Source organism: Hyaena hyaena, unplaced genomic scaffold, assembly GCF_003009895.1.
Source record: "Hyaena hyaena isolate Hyena2069 unplaced genomic scaffold, ASM300989v1 scaffold_8, whole genome shotgun sequence".
Taxonomy (NCBI): Eukaryota; Metazoa; Chordata; class Mammalia; order Carnivora; family Hyaenidae; genus Hyaena; species Hyaena hyaena.
The window spans coordinates 6,952,499-6,964,577 of record NW_024080640.1 but is presented as its reverse complement, the minus strand read 5'-3'; the positions used below and the strand labels follow the sequence as shown (position 1 = coordinate 6,964,577).

Genomic DNA, 12,079 nt, shown 5'->3' with positions numbered 1-12,079 from the left:
GTGTCTCTTGACACTCAGGTCTGGGCCCCCCAGGAGACAGGAGAAACAGGTGACAGTTAAGATCTCAGCTGGGCTTTCATTTGAACTCTGGAACAGAATGGAATGTTCTGTCTGGTCTGTGTCTTTGTTTCTGTTTTCTGATGAAACAATCTATCAGTCCACTAACCAATGGAAACTGTTTTAAGCAGCACTAAGATAGGGTATTGTTTAGACACCAGCCAGCATCCTGATTCTTTCACACATGGACTTAACTTACATGGGAAGTCTGCGGGGAAGGGATCCCCTCGGCCCTATTTTGGTAATTTGTACTCTTAGGCCCCACCTGACTGTGAACATCGTGTGGAAATTCAGCTCTGTGCTCTCTTCCTAAGGTGTTCTGGTTCTTGTTTCCGCAGGTACAGCATATTCAAATATACCTCCATTGCCCTGGTGTCTGTGGGGATATTCATTTGCACTTTCATGTCAGCAAAGCAGGTGGTAAGAATCACTTCACAAATCATTTACACTCACTGCTTGCCGTGGGGGCGCAGGTACTTATCATTGATGCAATAAATTTAAATGCTTATGCAATAGAAAGATCCGAGTCTGCAAGGCCAGAGTGGAGGTGAGAGGGTAACACAGATACTTCCTTTGTGCCAGGGCACCTTGCATGTAGTTCTCGTCTCTGTACCATGTATTTTTCTTATTTCCTAGACCTCCCAGTCCAGCTCCAGTGAGAATGATGGATTCCAGGCATTTCTAAGATGGTTACTAGGCAAGTACAGTAATTACAATAAAGCTAATTATCTCTGCAGCTTTGTTTGCTGAGTTTTCTCCTAAGGGACAGGTTTCTTGGCAAGAAGCTTTGGCTAAACAGATTATGCCACAGAGGAGAGAGGCAGCCGGGGTCATCTATCTCTAAATTTTGGTGTTCAGAACGTGAAAAAAAGACCACGTCCATGTTCAGGGTAGCATGTTCTACGACATGGATCTGTGTTTCCATGGCTGCCACCGGAATGGTTTCTGGCTGCCTGTCACACCCTCGGGGACCACTGCCTACAGTGTCCTCCATTACTTCACGATCTGTCTGCCGAACAGAAACTTCCACAGATGAAGGGCATGTTACAGCAGTTGACTCTTGAAATTTCCAAGGGACTCATTTCTGAATTTCAGATTCATGCTCTTCATAAGTTAGCTGCTCCCTAATGAGCGTTCCCAAACCTGACTGATGAGCAGAGTCTCCCGGGGAATTAAAAACACAAGTAATACACTTTGTGGAAGTGATGAGCCAACCCCTGCAGAGCTCTGACCTCACGTTGGAGGACACGGAGGTGAAACTCTTCCCTGCCTAGCCACGTGGCACAGTACCGGACTGAGACCAAGTGGAAGAGAAACAGCAATGGAAGGACTCTGTTCTCCCTGCTTCAGCTTTGAAACACTACCCCTTTAGGTTGTTGCTCTGAACATAGATCTTTATGACCTATTAGAAAAACACTATCCGACAGGAAAAAATTTGCAAAGGATATGAACACACAATTCACAGGGAAAAAATTAGTGTCTGGTCCTTGTCTGTTCGGCCTCAGTAATCTTGGAATCAAAGAAATGCAAATTGATTGTAACCGAAATGCAGTCCTTTTTAATTTTTGGTCTATTGAATTGGCAGGATAAGTAAATGATTATTCTCATTGCTGCTGAGGGTGCGGTAAGGCCACCATTTTTGTATAACCTGTTAATGGTAGAAGCTGACACGGCCTTTCGAGAAAAATGTGTGTTGAGTTTTTAAACTCTCTACAACTTTCGAGCCTGTAATTCCATTTTGGAAAGTTTACCCTAAGGAAATAATCAATATTTTGTTAAAAGATTTATCCCCACCCTGTTCGAAACCACCCCCGTTCCGCCTTCCAGGAATATAGATTTATGTAGAAAGATGGACATTGATTTTAATGGTAAAGTAATTGGAAGTAAGCTCATGATTCTCATGTTAGAATACATTCAAGTATGGTCCATTCATGTGATACAATAATGTGGAGCCATTAACTCATACCTTTGAAAAATTTTTAATAAATGACTTGAAGGAAAATCAAGAAAAAGATCATGAAGAAAGCAAGATACAAAATTGTAATACTCATTATGATCCTGCTTTTGCATAAAATACATAAATGGATATAGGGAGATAGAGCAAGCTGTTAAGGACTGGGTGGTAATATTGTGGTTGATTTTTATTTCTTTTAAAAATTTTGTATGTGTTCTACAACTAGTTTGTAATATATGGAGAACTCTAAACAATCTGTGTTCCTTAGGAAGATGTCTGGAAATGAGCAAATCCAATCTCTTAAAACCCACTTTTTGTTTTTCAGGTATTGGGGCGCTGACGTTTGCTCTTCTAATGTCAGCGAGGATGGGTATTTTCCAGGAGACCCTGTACAAACAATTTGGGAAGCACTCCAAGGAGGCTTTGTTTTATAATGTAAGCAATATCTTGAACCTGGGGAAGGTTAAAAAGCACTGAGTTGTAATATGTCATTTCAAATGAAATACACATCTTTCTGATGGTAGTTGAAGGACCAAGAACTTTTAATAGGCTACTCACGGGTGTTCTGAGCCACGGCTCTTTACATGAGGTGATCACGGTCAGTTGGTGTGAACCTAGCCTGTGTGCCAGCCAGGAACCCCCCCCCCCCGACCCCCCCGCCGTTCATGTGGGTGAAATCAAATTAAAAGCAATAAGGAAACTTGGAACAGGAAAATGAGTCCCCAAAACAACATGCCAGGGGGGATGTTTGCAATGAGGGGCAGGGGGGTGTCCCTCCCAATGCTCTCTTTACTTGATGCAGAGTTTCATTAGCAAATTCTCTGTGCTTCCGCTTTTTTTGTCGGTGGGGTGGGGGGGAACTGCTGAGCTTGCGCCCCCTCTGACTGTACTCTTCCTCCACCGTCTCTGCTGTGGAGATGGCATCCAAAGTGCAGCCCCGCATGGTTCCAGCTGGTAGGGACGCCTTCGGGGCCAGTATTGAGAGATTCCTTCTTCACTGCCAGCTTTCTGTACTAAAGTTGCAGACAGTCAGTTTGAGATATGTAACTGGAGCTGGAGTATGCGTCTGGGAATTTAAAACATAAGGAACATTCTCTCCAGTTCACATCTCTGTCTCAGAATAGTGCCCAGCTCAGAGTAAGTGCCTGTAATGTTAGCCATGATTCCTTACTGTGGTGGCTTCTCGTCAAGCGCGTTCAGCTGTGCTGACCTGTTGGGTCCCATTCAACCCCTTTCTATTCTTATCTTCATTTTATTTTCCCCTGGCCTTGTATTGTCCTCAAATCTCAAAACTCCCTGCAATCTGCCTGTGCAAGATCTTTATAACCCTTAAATCCTTGTATTTGCTCAGCCATTGTCAAAAGTAGCAAAACGTAGCAAATCCTAGGGACAAGATGACTGTGAGTTAAAATTTCCCTTTTGTTGAGGGAAGGATGCCAGCTCCAGTTTTTTGTTTGGTGCTTGATGATCATCTGACTCCTTCCCATAAGGGCAAGAGCTGCGGTTTGGGGTTGACAGCATGCCATTCAGTGTCACATGGGCAGAGGCACTGGGTACAAATATTTTAATTCAGCGAGCCCCAGTTGCTTTTCTTGATACTGCTTGTCAAATACCTTGTAAAACTTCAAGTCACTGTAAAGCCGCTCTAAATGTTCTGAGATGTGTTTGCTTTTCAATTTACACGAGATCTTCCTTCCCATAGCACGCCCTTCCGCTCCCGGGTTTCGTCTTCCTGGCTTCCGACATTTATGACCATGCGGTTCTGTTCAATAAGTCTGGTGAGTGAGGGGGTCTCCAGGAGAATTGCTTGACCGTTTCTGGGACCAGCTCTCAGTTTTCCTGTTGACTTGACCACTGCTGCTTTTCACGATCCTCTCTCCAAATCCCCACCCTGTTCGAAACCACCCCCGTTCCGCCTTCCAGGAATATAGTGCTGTTCATGAGCAGCTGCAGCAGCAAAAGCTTTTACAGGTGCTTCTCCGTTATTTGCAAACGATGTAAGAGAATATCTTCAAACTTCCTGCTTTGCTTTGGAATTTGTGTGTTTGCATTTGCACATGGCATGTTTGATGTTTTGAGGACACAGAGATGCAGCAATAACACACTGTGGGAGTGGGACTGTGAGGCACCGGGCAACAATCCAGCTCTGTTCCTGCACACCTTTCTCTGCTGGTGAAGGCGGACCTGCTCGCAGACCCGGCCCTCGCCTAGCCACCTGGGAGCCAGGGGAAACAAAAGCCATGAGGGGGCATTTTCCCAAGGTACAAGGAAGGTAGGCAGCAGGAATAAGCAAAATTAGTTCAAATGTCTGCAGGGTAAGTTAGCTATTCCTTGTTAAAGTGGCTATTTAATAAACTAGCTATAAATTGCCAACTAACTTGAAAGAAATTACTTATCTGATGTAAATACTAAAAGACAGGGCGTTATACAGACAAATGAACACACGGGAACAGATACACAGTTGTAAAGTCAAGGCTTTACATGGCTCCTACCTGAAGCGGTAAGGACATTTTGTAGAGTGGCAGTGTGCGCCTCGTAGGCTCGTTGGCGGTCTGAAGTCTGAACGTGCGTCGTGAAGTTGTGACTGTGACTGCTTTCTGTTTGAGTTTGCCCTTTCGGCTGCCCCTCGTGCCCACAGAAGTGTGTAATGAAGGCAACGTGTCAAAGGTTTTAAGGCTCTGAATTAAACACTTCTGACTTTTCTTTTTTTTTGAAGATACTAATTGACATGTAGCCATTTTTGTCACAATGATTTTTAAGGTCTCTTGAGAGTCCCCACACAGCAAAAAGCTATCAAAATAAACATATTATTAAATTCCTTGGGTTTGATTTGATTTAGTTCTTGGAGCGCTCTTCTAGAAGTCACAGGGATGGGTATTTATATAAAAGGGTTTTTAGAGTCTGCCTTCAGCTTCTTCAGAGTCATACCTGAGTTAAGTATATGCTTTTACCTCTTGCCTGCTTTGAGTTTTTCTCAGATGAGCCTGTTATCCTTGGATTTGCTAAGAACCAAAAATCCACCTAAATATTTTAAGTCCTACTGATGGACTCTTTTCCCAGCAAATTGATATAGCAAATCTCTGAAGTTATTAAACAGTAATAATACTTGTTAACTTTCTTTTCATTTCAGTACATACTAAGTGTTTCAGAGGTAGTAGAATACCAGATTACGGGGATTTCCCGCTAGTCCAGACATCCAGTTATAACAAATTATCTTTACACATACAGCTTTTTATTTTTTTTTTTTGTGGAAGAAAAGGTTCATTTACTAACCAGATCTCAACATTGCTGTTCGAATTTCCAAAGTTATTCTGTATAATTGAAACCCTGCAAACAACTTAGCAGTTTCAGAAAAGCGATGAAGGGGCACCTGGGTGACTCAGTCGGTTAAGCGTCCGGCTCCTGATTTTGGCTCAGGTTTGTGAGTTCAAGTCCCACATCAGGCTCCATGCTGACAGCACAGAGCCTGCTTGGGTTTCTCTCTCTCTCTTTCTCTGCCTCTCCCCTGCTTGCTGTCTCTCTCAAAGTAAATAAAAACATTAAAAAATGTTAAACTACAAAATTGGAAATTTAAAAAGACACTCTTTGATCTTGATTATTTTTTTCCTCCCAAATATTTACTGTGCAAACCTCAATACATAAAACTAACATAAGAATGTATTTAACGGAAGAAGAGTTACCATTCCATTGCCTGACACATCAGCTAATTTCATTTTCCCAGTCTCCTTCCAGGTATTGTTTATATATATTCTTACGTAGTGTCATCCTTGTGTGGATATAATTTTATACTTTTTCACTTGCCTTCTTTTTTATATGACTGTATATAATCATGATTTTTTTTAATCGAATGTGTAATGCTTTATTTAGTTAAAGCTCCTTGGCCGTACATAGCCCGTGCTCTAAGATTGGCCATTTAGATTGATTCAGTGTTTCCTTATTATAAATAGTACTGTACTCAATGGAGACCTTTTTTTCGTCTTTTTAATTAAGGGGGATTAATTCCTAAGAATACATATAAATACTTTTATTGTCCCTTAAGAATTAGTATGAAATTGATTTTTTTAAAAAAAATGCACCAATTGCTACTGCTGCCAGCCCAGTGGCTGCTAGTTCCACTGCCACTTCTCCAGATGAGGATTTATCACTTTTTCTTAATGGTGGTTTATTTTGAGAGAGAGAGGGTGTTCACACATGCAAACGGGCACAGACAAGGGGAGAGAGAGAGAGAGAGAAAGAAAATGAGAATGAGACTGAGACTGAGAATGAATCCCAGGTGGGCTCCACACTCCGTGCAGAACTGACACAGGGCTTGATCTCACAACCCCAAAACCATGACCTGAGCCAAAATCAAGAGTCGGATGCTTAGCCGACCAAGCCATCCAGGCCTCCCAGGATTTTATAAATTCTTAATCGCTGTTTTAATATAAAATGGTGGAGCCTTATTTAATTTTGAATTCTCTGATCACTACTAGGATTGACTATATTTCCAAATGGTATCTGAATAAAGACTGGCTGTCTTTATTCTTGTGTTGATGGTCGGTTGAGACCACATCATTGTTAACTTCTCCGTACTTCAGTCTTTCTTTGTAAAGTGGGGTCCTATTCGGGTGAATGGTAAAGAGTTTATTTTACAATTAAAATAATTATAATTTAATGCCTAAGATTCTCTCTCTTCCCCTCCTCCTCTCCCTTCACCTGCATGCTTGCTTGCTCTCAAATAAAAAATAAATTATAATTTAAGAAACCAACGTAATGACCCCTGAGACTGGTGTAGCCTGGTATCAAGGCAAGTAAAATGGTGTACGGTTCCAGTCTGTCTGCAGGGAAATAATGTCGCTGTCTCCATTACATTCCGTCTTGTATTACTTTGTCCAAAAAGATGAAGACTTAAGCTGTCAAAAATATGACTGTGTCCCCTTTTAATCTTTGCAGAATTGTACCAAGTTCCATTCGTTGGTGTGACAGTGCCCATCATGTGGTTCTACCTCCTCATGAATGTCGTCACTCAGTATCCTTTGCCCCGCTCTGCCGCACGCTCTTCTCGGTGTTATTTTGCCACAAGAAGGCTTGTTCCCCTCAGGGTGCGGTGACATGCGTTTCATTTCCGCCCGGATCTGTCCTGTACTGCAGGAGACAGAGACGCCCCTCCAGTCTGTGCCCCTGGGGAAGGCCAAAGAGACGGGAGCGCCGCGGGGGGTCCGCCAGCCACTGGGCGCCAGGCAGGAATTGCTCTGGCTGGAGCAGAGAAATGAATGGGGAGTGACGTGTTAGTGTGTGACACGGACGCTCTCACTTCTCCCGGGGGTGTCAGTAGCCTAGGATATTTCACAAGCTGCCACACAGTTCTGCATGAAATTTCAAACTAATGAAAGCCTAATTTTTTAAACGGCTCTCTTGAATGACCTTAAGTACGTTATAAAAATCGTTAAGTCTTTGAAACCGTGAAAAGAGGGAGCTCAGTCTCATTCCTCTGAGGTCACCTCAGAGATGTGCCCGCAGCGTTCCTCTTTGGATGAGCGGGTAGAGGGCCGGGGGCCAGGTCCCGTAAAGTAGGTTTGTTGGCCTTTCCTGAAAGTGTTCCCTTCTGTCACTACGTGGGAGGGGACCCTCACTAAACTGTGTGGAGAATTCAGAACCAGGATTCAGGCCTTCAGGCAGTTGGAAGTTAGGATCCACAAACGGATGGTAGGACATTCATTCCGCAGGCTGTTCGGCTAAGGAAGAGCCTCAGAGCAGCCATAACCCTCCCCACGTTTTCTGGTTCTTAGAATATGAACATGTAAACCATGCCAGAAGGTTCTCTCTGCTGTTCTCTCGATAGTCTACAGAAAACCGCCTTAACCCGCCACTCCAGGTATGTGTGCATCCGGGGTGTCTTCATTCTCACCACAGAGTGCGCCTCCCTCACCGTCACCTTGGTTGTGACCCTCCGCAAGTTTGTCAGCCTCATCTTTTCCATCTTGTACTTCCAGAACCCTTTCACTCTGTGGCACTGGCTGGGTACCCTGTTTGTCTTCATTGGGACCCTGATGTACACAGAGGTGTGGAACAGCATGGGGACCACCAAAAGCCAGCCTCAGAGGGACAAGAAGAACTGAGGTCCGCCTGGAACAGAGAGACCGGGCTCGGGATGTGCCAGGGTCTGGTGAAGGTCTGGCCAGCACTTCGCTTGCATTCATGCTGAAGTATTGAACCAACCATGTACCAGAGAATCCCCAGAACGAGGGACTTCTCCGATTTCTTACGGCTCTGCCGACCGTTTGTGGACTCCGAATGGAGACCCCACAACCCTGGAATAGAAATCAGAACAGTTCTCCGCTGTTGAACAGCCAGCTGGTTTGTTGTTTGTTTACCAGAATATTTAGTATTGCTACTTCTTTATTGACTTCCGAGTCCCCAGAGCTACTAGTTTTATATCCGTGGTCTCAGGCGAGATTTTGCCCTGTCGCTATTCCGATGATTCTCTGCCGCATAGTCGTGATGATCCTGTGGCCTCCTCCCTGTTCTTCCTGTCACGCTTCCCCTCCCCCGCTCCCAACCCCAGCAGCGCGTAAAGCCGGTCAGACGCTCCAGGGATCATCGCCAGGAACAACTGAGTGGCCCCGTGGATGGAGAGAGCCGCGACTTTGGCCTGGGAAGGAAGCCGTTGTCCCGGTGAGCGGAGCCCTGCCAGCACCGGAGCGGGACTGAGGGGAATCCTTTTCCACAGCTTTTTACTTTTCCCCCCTACGCAAAAGTCTTATTTTCTGTGCTTACGACAGACCTGCAGCATATCTCTGTGGCACAAAGTTAATGAGAAGGAGAGGTGTATGAATAGGGAGAGACATTCTCCATCACCCTTCTGTGTGAAGCCCGTTAGCTCAGAGAGGTGATGGCGGCGCCAGGACGGTGGGGAGCAGCTGGCGCTGGTCAGCTCCCACAGAGCCACCGCTCCCCTCCGGGCAGAGCCGGGGGCCTTCAGTGAAAGGCATCTACACCAGAGAGTCTCAGCTCTGCCGGTCAGTCTGAGAGAGGCCTGGTCCGTAGACTAATATGTGGTGGGTGTGGTGGATAAATCAGGTCAAATCACAACTGAAGTGAATTTTTTTTGTTTTCCTGTGAGGTACCTTAATGTTCTTGATGGGCATTTGCGGAGGCTTGGGAGGTAACATGTTCTACTGTGTAGAAATGTGCCCCCCTTCAGCTGATCACATCAGAGGTGTCGTTTTCCTCCCTGGGGTAATTTTGAGGAAGAGGAACGATGTGAATGTAGCATGTGTGGGGGGGTGTGCGCATTCCTGTAGTTTGTGTGATAATATAGGAGAAGAGCATGAAAGTGTGCTTTTATTTCCTTGTTCTTCCCTCAGCCCCAGACCTTCATTAACATCACGCGAGCACACGCTCCTCTCTTTTGTGCACACAAAGGCCTTCCATTTTTTTCTGGACGCAGATTGTGTTCGTAGATTGCGATGTGGCTCTCCGGGCCCCCTGGGCCCACTCCGAGGTGTGGCGTCTTTCCTTCTCTTTGTGCAGCTGTTCTCTGAGGGGCCTGAGAGGAGTGTTTTAGAACCTCCGGGTTGCTCTGGGGAAGTAACTTAAGCTGCCTCATTCGTTCCATAAAATGGGATATTGTTCCTCCATCTGAGTCACAGGGTTTTCAGACTGATTTGTTGCTCTGGACATGGACGGCTTTCCAGTGCTGATAATAGTTTATTCTAAAAGATGGTGAATTTGGTATGAACCTATTCATAGAATCAAAAGGCATTTTCTTTGAAATACGTAGAGTTCCTCAGACTGGCGGTGCTATAAACAGCATGTGTTAAATATCCTCTTAAAAACAAAAATAAAAGCTACTTTTGTAAAAAAAAAAAAACAAAAAAACAAAAAACTAAAATTAAAAAAAAATCACTTAATAGAAGAACCTGCCCCTGGGGCGATTGGATTGCTTGTATTGTATCTGGATTCCTAACAGCCTGGAACCTTAGTTCATCCTTTCTATGTTGATGGAGATTTTTAGTAATTGAAATGTATTGGTGGACCCAGAGAGCATTTAAAACTGGGTCTGTTGTGTTTTAGATTCTGGTTTTAGAAAGTGTATGTTCCTCTCAGCCCGAACCCCTCTGCTGGTTTTATTAACAAGGGGTTATAAATGGACAGATTAGGGCACTCACGCAGTAGAACAGAACACCTATAAGAACAGAACGTCTGAAATGCCCTGTGAGTTGATTTTTTTGTGGCCGGAGTGTAAAAAATAGGTCTAATGGACACTAGTTACTACTTTCATTAGAAACTTTCTTTTTGACCATTTATTTCCATTAGATAACTGGCTTTTCAATCCAGGTTGAAATTAATTTCAACTTGTATTAAGGGGGCAACCAGACCAATGTGACTGGAGAAGTGTCTATTTAAATGCTTCTTTCTCTGGGTTAAGACTGTGTAACTTTGTGCCCCACAGATAGTTTGTTTACAAAAGAGATTGGTGTTTAAAACATCGAAATCTCTGTTAGAGCAAAGATCAAACAGGATGACACTAGTGAGAAAGTGTAGTGTGTGTGTGTGTGTGTGTACGTACGCGTGCGCGCGTGCACACACCTACCTAGGTACCCATTTAACGCCTTGACTGGTATATAAAGTAAAAGGAAATGGTAGATATCTGAATTAGATTAATGCAGTGTCTGTGTAACCTTTACCACAATTCTGTTGTCACATTGTAAGTGCGGTCTTTTTCATTTCTTATTTATTTTTGATCCTTTATTTACCTTTTCATCCAACAAAAACAACCGTTAATGTACTTGGTAAGTTTCTATCAAGTTTTAAAGTATTGGAACATAATCTCATTCTCTCCCCCTTTCTTCCTGACCGGTTATCCCAAATGAAATGCTACAGTGTTGTATTCTTCTGGGAAGATTAACTGACATTTTTAAAGGATTCTTATATCTTGGGGTCATTTCTTGAGCACTTCTTCTGCCCTGTTTTTCCAGCCTCTGTTCACTTGTGTAATTTTCTCCTGAGCAATACTTGTATCTGTTTATGCCTCTATTCTCTGGGGCCTCTCAGATGTTTTTGTGGATTTTTACAAGGTGTTTGTATCTGTGTAACATGTATTTTGTTAAACATTGTTAGCAGCATTGATACTTGGAGTGTGAAAATATCTGGCCCCTATGTGAGTACATGAATAGTTAAGTCTGAACATAAGGGTTAATGTAAAAATGTTTCTGTATTTTATTACCTCGAACTGGGACTGAGAATCTTAACTACCATTCCCTTCTACGTTTGGAAAATAACTTTGCCTGCTCTTTTCACCCCACCTTGAGCTGACGTTATTCAGCAGTGCCAAATGCCTGTGGGGAGGGGGAGGTAGGACACCTCAGGAGTTATTCAAAGCCCTTGAGTTAGTGTGGTGGGCCTGCCCATGGGTGGACCAGTTGGTCTGTTAGAGTGAAGGGGAGGAAGAAATTTTCCTCTGTCCAAGGTTCTTCCAGCTGGACTAGAAATTAAATTTACGTGAGACAGATTAACAGGAGAAAAATCAGTTTTGTTTTGTGCGCACGGTACCAATAAGAACAAAAGGCCAAAGCAGGCATTTAAAAATATATACATTTTAGACGGTAACTGTCAGGAATCTATAGGAAAAGAGAATGAATGTTTGGGAGCATTAGGAAGGTTTGAGGATGCAGTTGTAGATTAGTAAAAATATAACAAGGTTTGTTTCTACAGCTTGTTTTTTTTTTTCCTTAATTTTTATTATTTTTGAGAGAGAAAGAGTCCGAGCAGGGAGAGGTAGAGAGGGAGACACAGAATCCGAAGCAGGCTCTTAGCTGTCAGCACAGAGCCCGACACAGTGCTTGAACCCACGAACTGCAAGATCATGACCTAGGCCAAAGTTGAATGCTCAACTGACTGAATCACCCAGGCACCCATCTTGGCTTGTCTTTTGAGGTGCCTGGGTGGCTTGTTGGTTAAGCATTTGACTCTTGATTTTGGCTCAAGTCATGGCCTCACAGTTCATGAGTTTGAGCCCTGCAGTGGGCTCTGTGCTGACAGTGTGGAGTCTGCTTGGGATTCTCTCACCCCTCTGCCTCTCAAAGT

At 43.9% G+C, this 12,079-nt stretch overlaps 1 protein-coding gene across 2 annotated transcripts in view; it reads left to right on the top strand.

Annotated features, from left to right (window-relative positions):
• Positions 1-11,774, top strand: part of SLC35B4 (solute carrier family 35 member B4) — a 41,673-nt gene extending 29,899 nt beyond the window's left edge. For both annotated transcript variants that reach the window (XM_039243982.1, XM_039243973.1), the window contains 6 exons: positions 396-477; positions 694-754; positions 2,337-2,446; positions 3,714-3,789; positions 6,944-7,019; positions 7,866-11,774. In XM_039243982.1, coding sequence (XP_039099913.1) covers positions 396-477; positions 694-754; positions 2,337-2,446; positions 3,714-3,789; positions 6,944-7,019; positions 7,866-8,109 — 649 coding nt within the window. In that variant the 3' untranslated portion in view covers positions 8,110-11,774. The remainder of the gene's footprint in view (positions 1-395; positions 478-693; positions 755-2,336; positions 2,447-3,713; positions 3,790-6,943; positions 7,020-7,865) is intronic.
• The last annotated feature ends 305 nt before the right edge of the window (positions 11,775-12,079 follow it).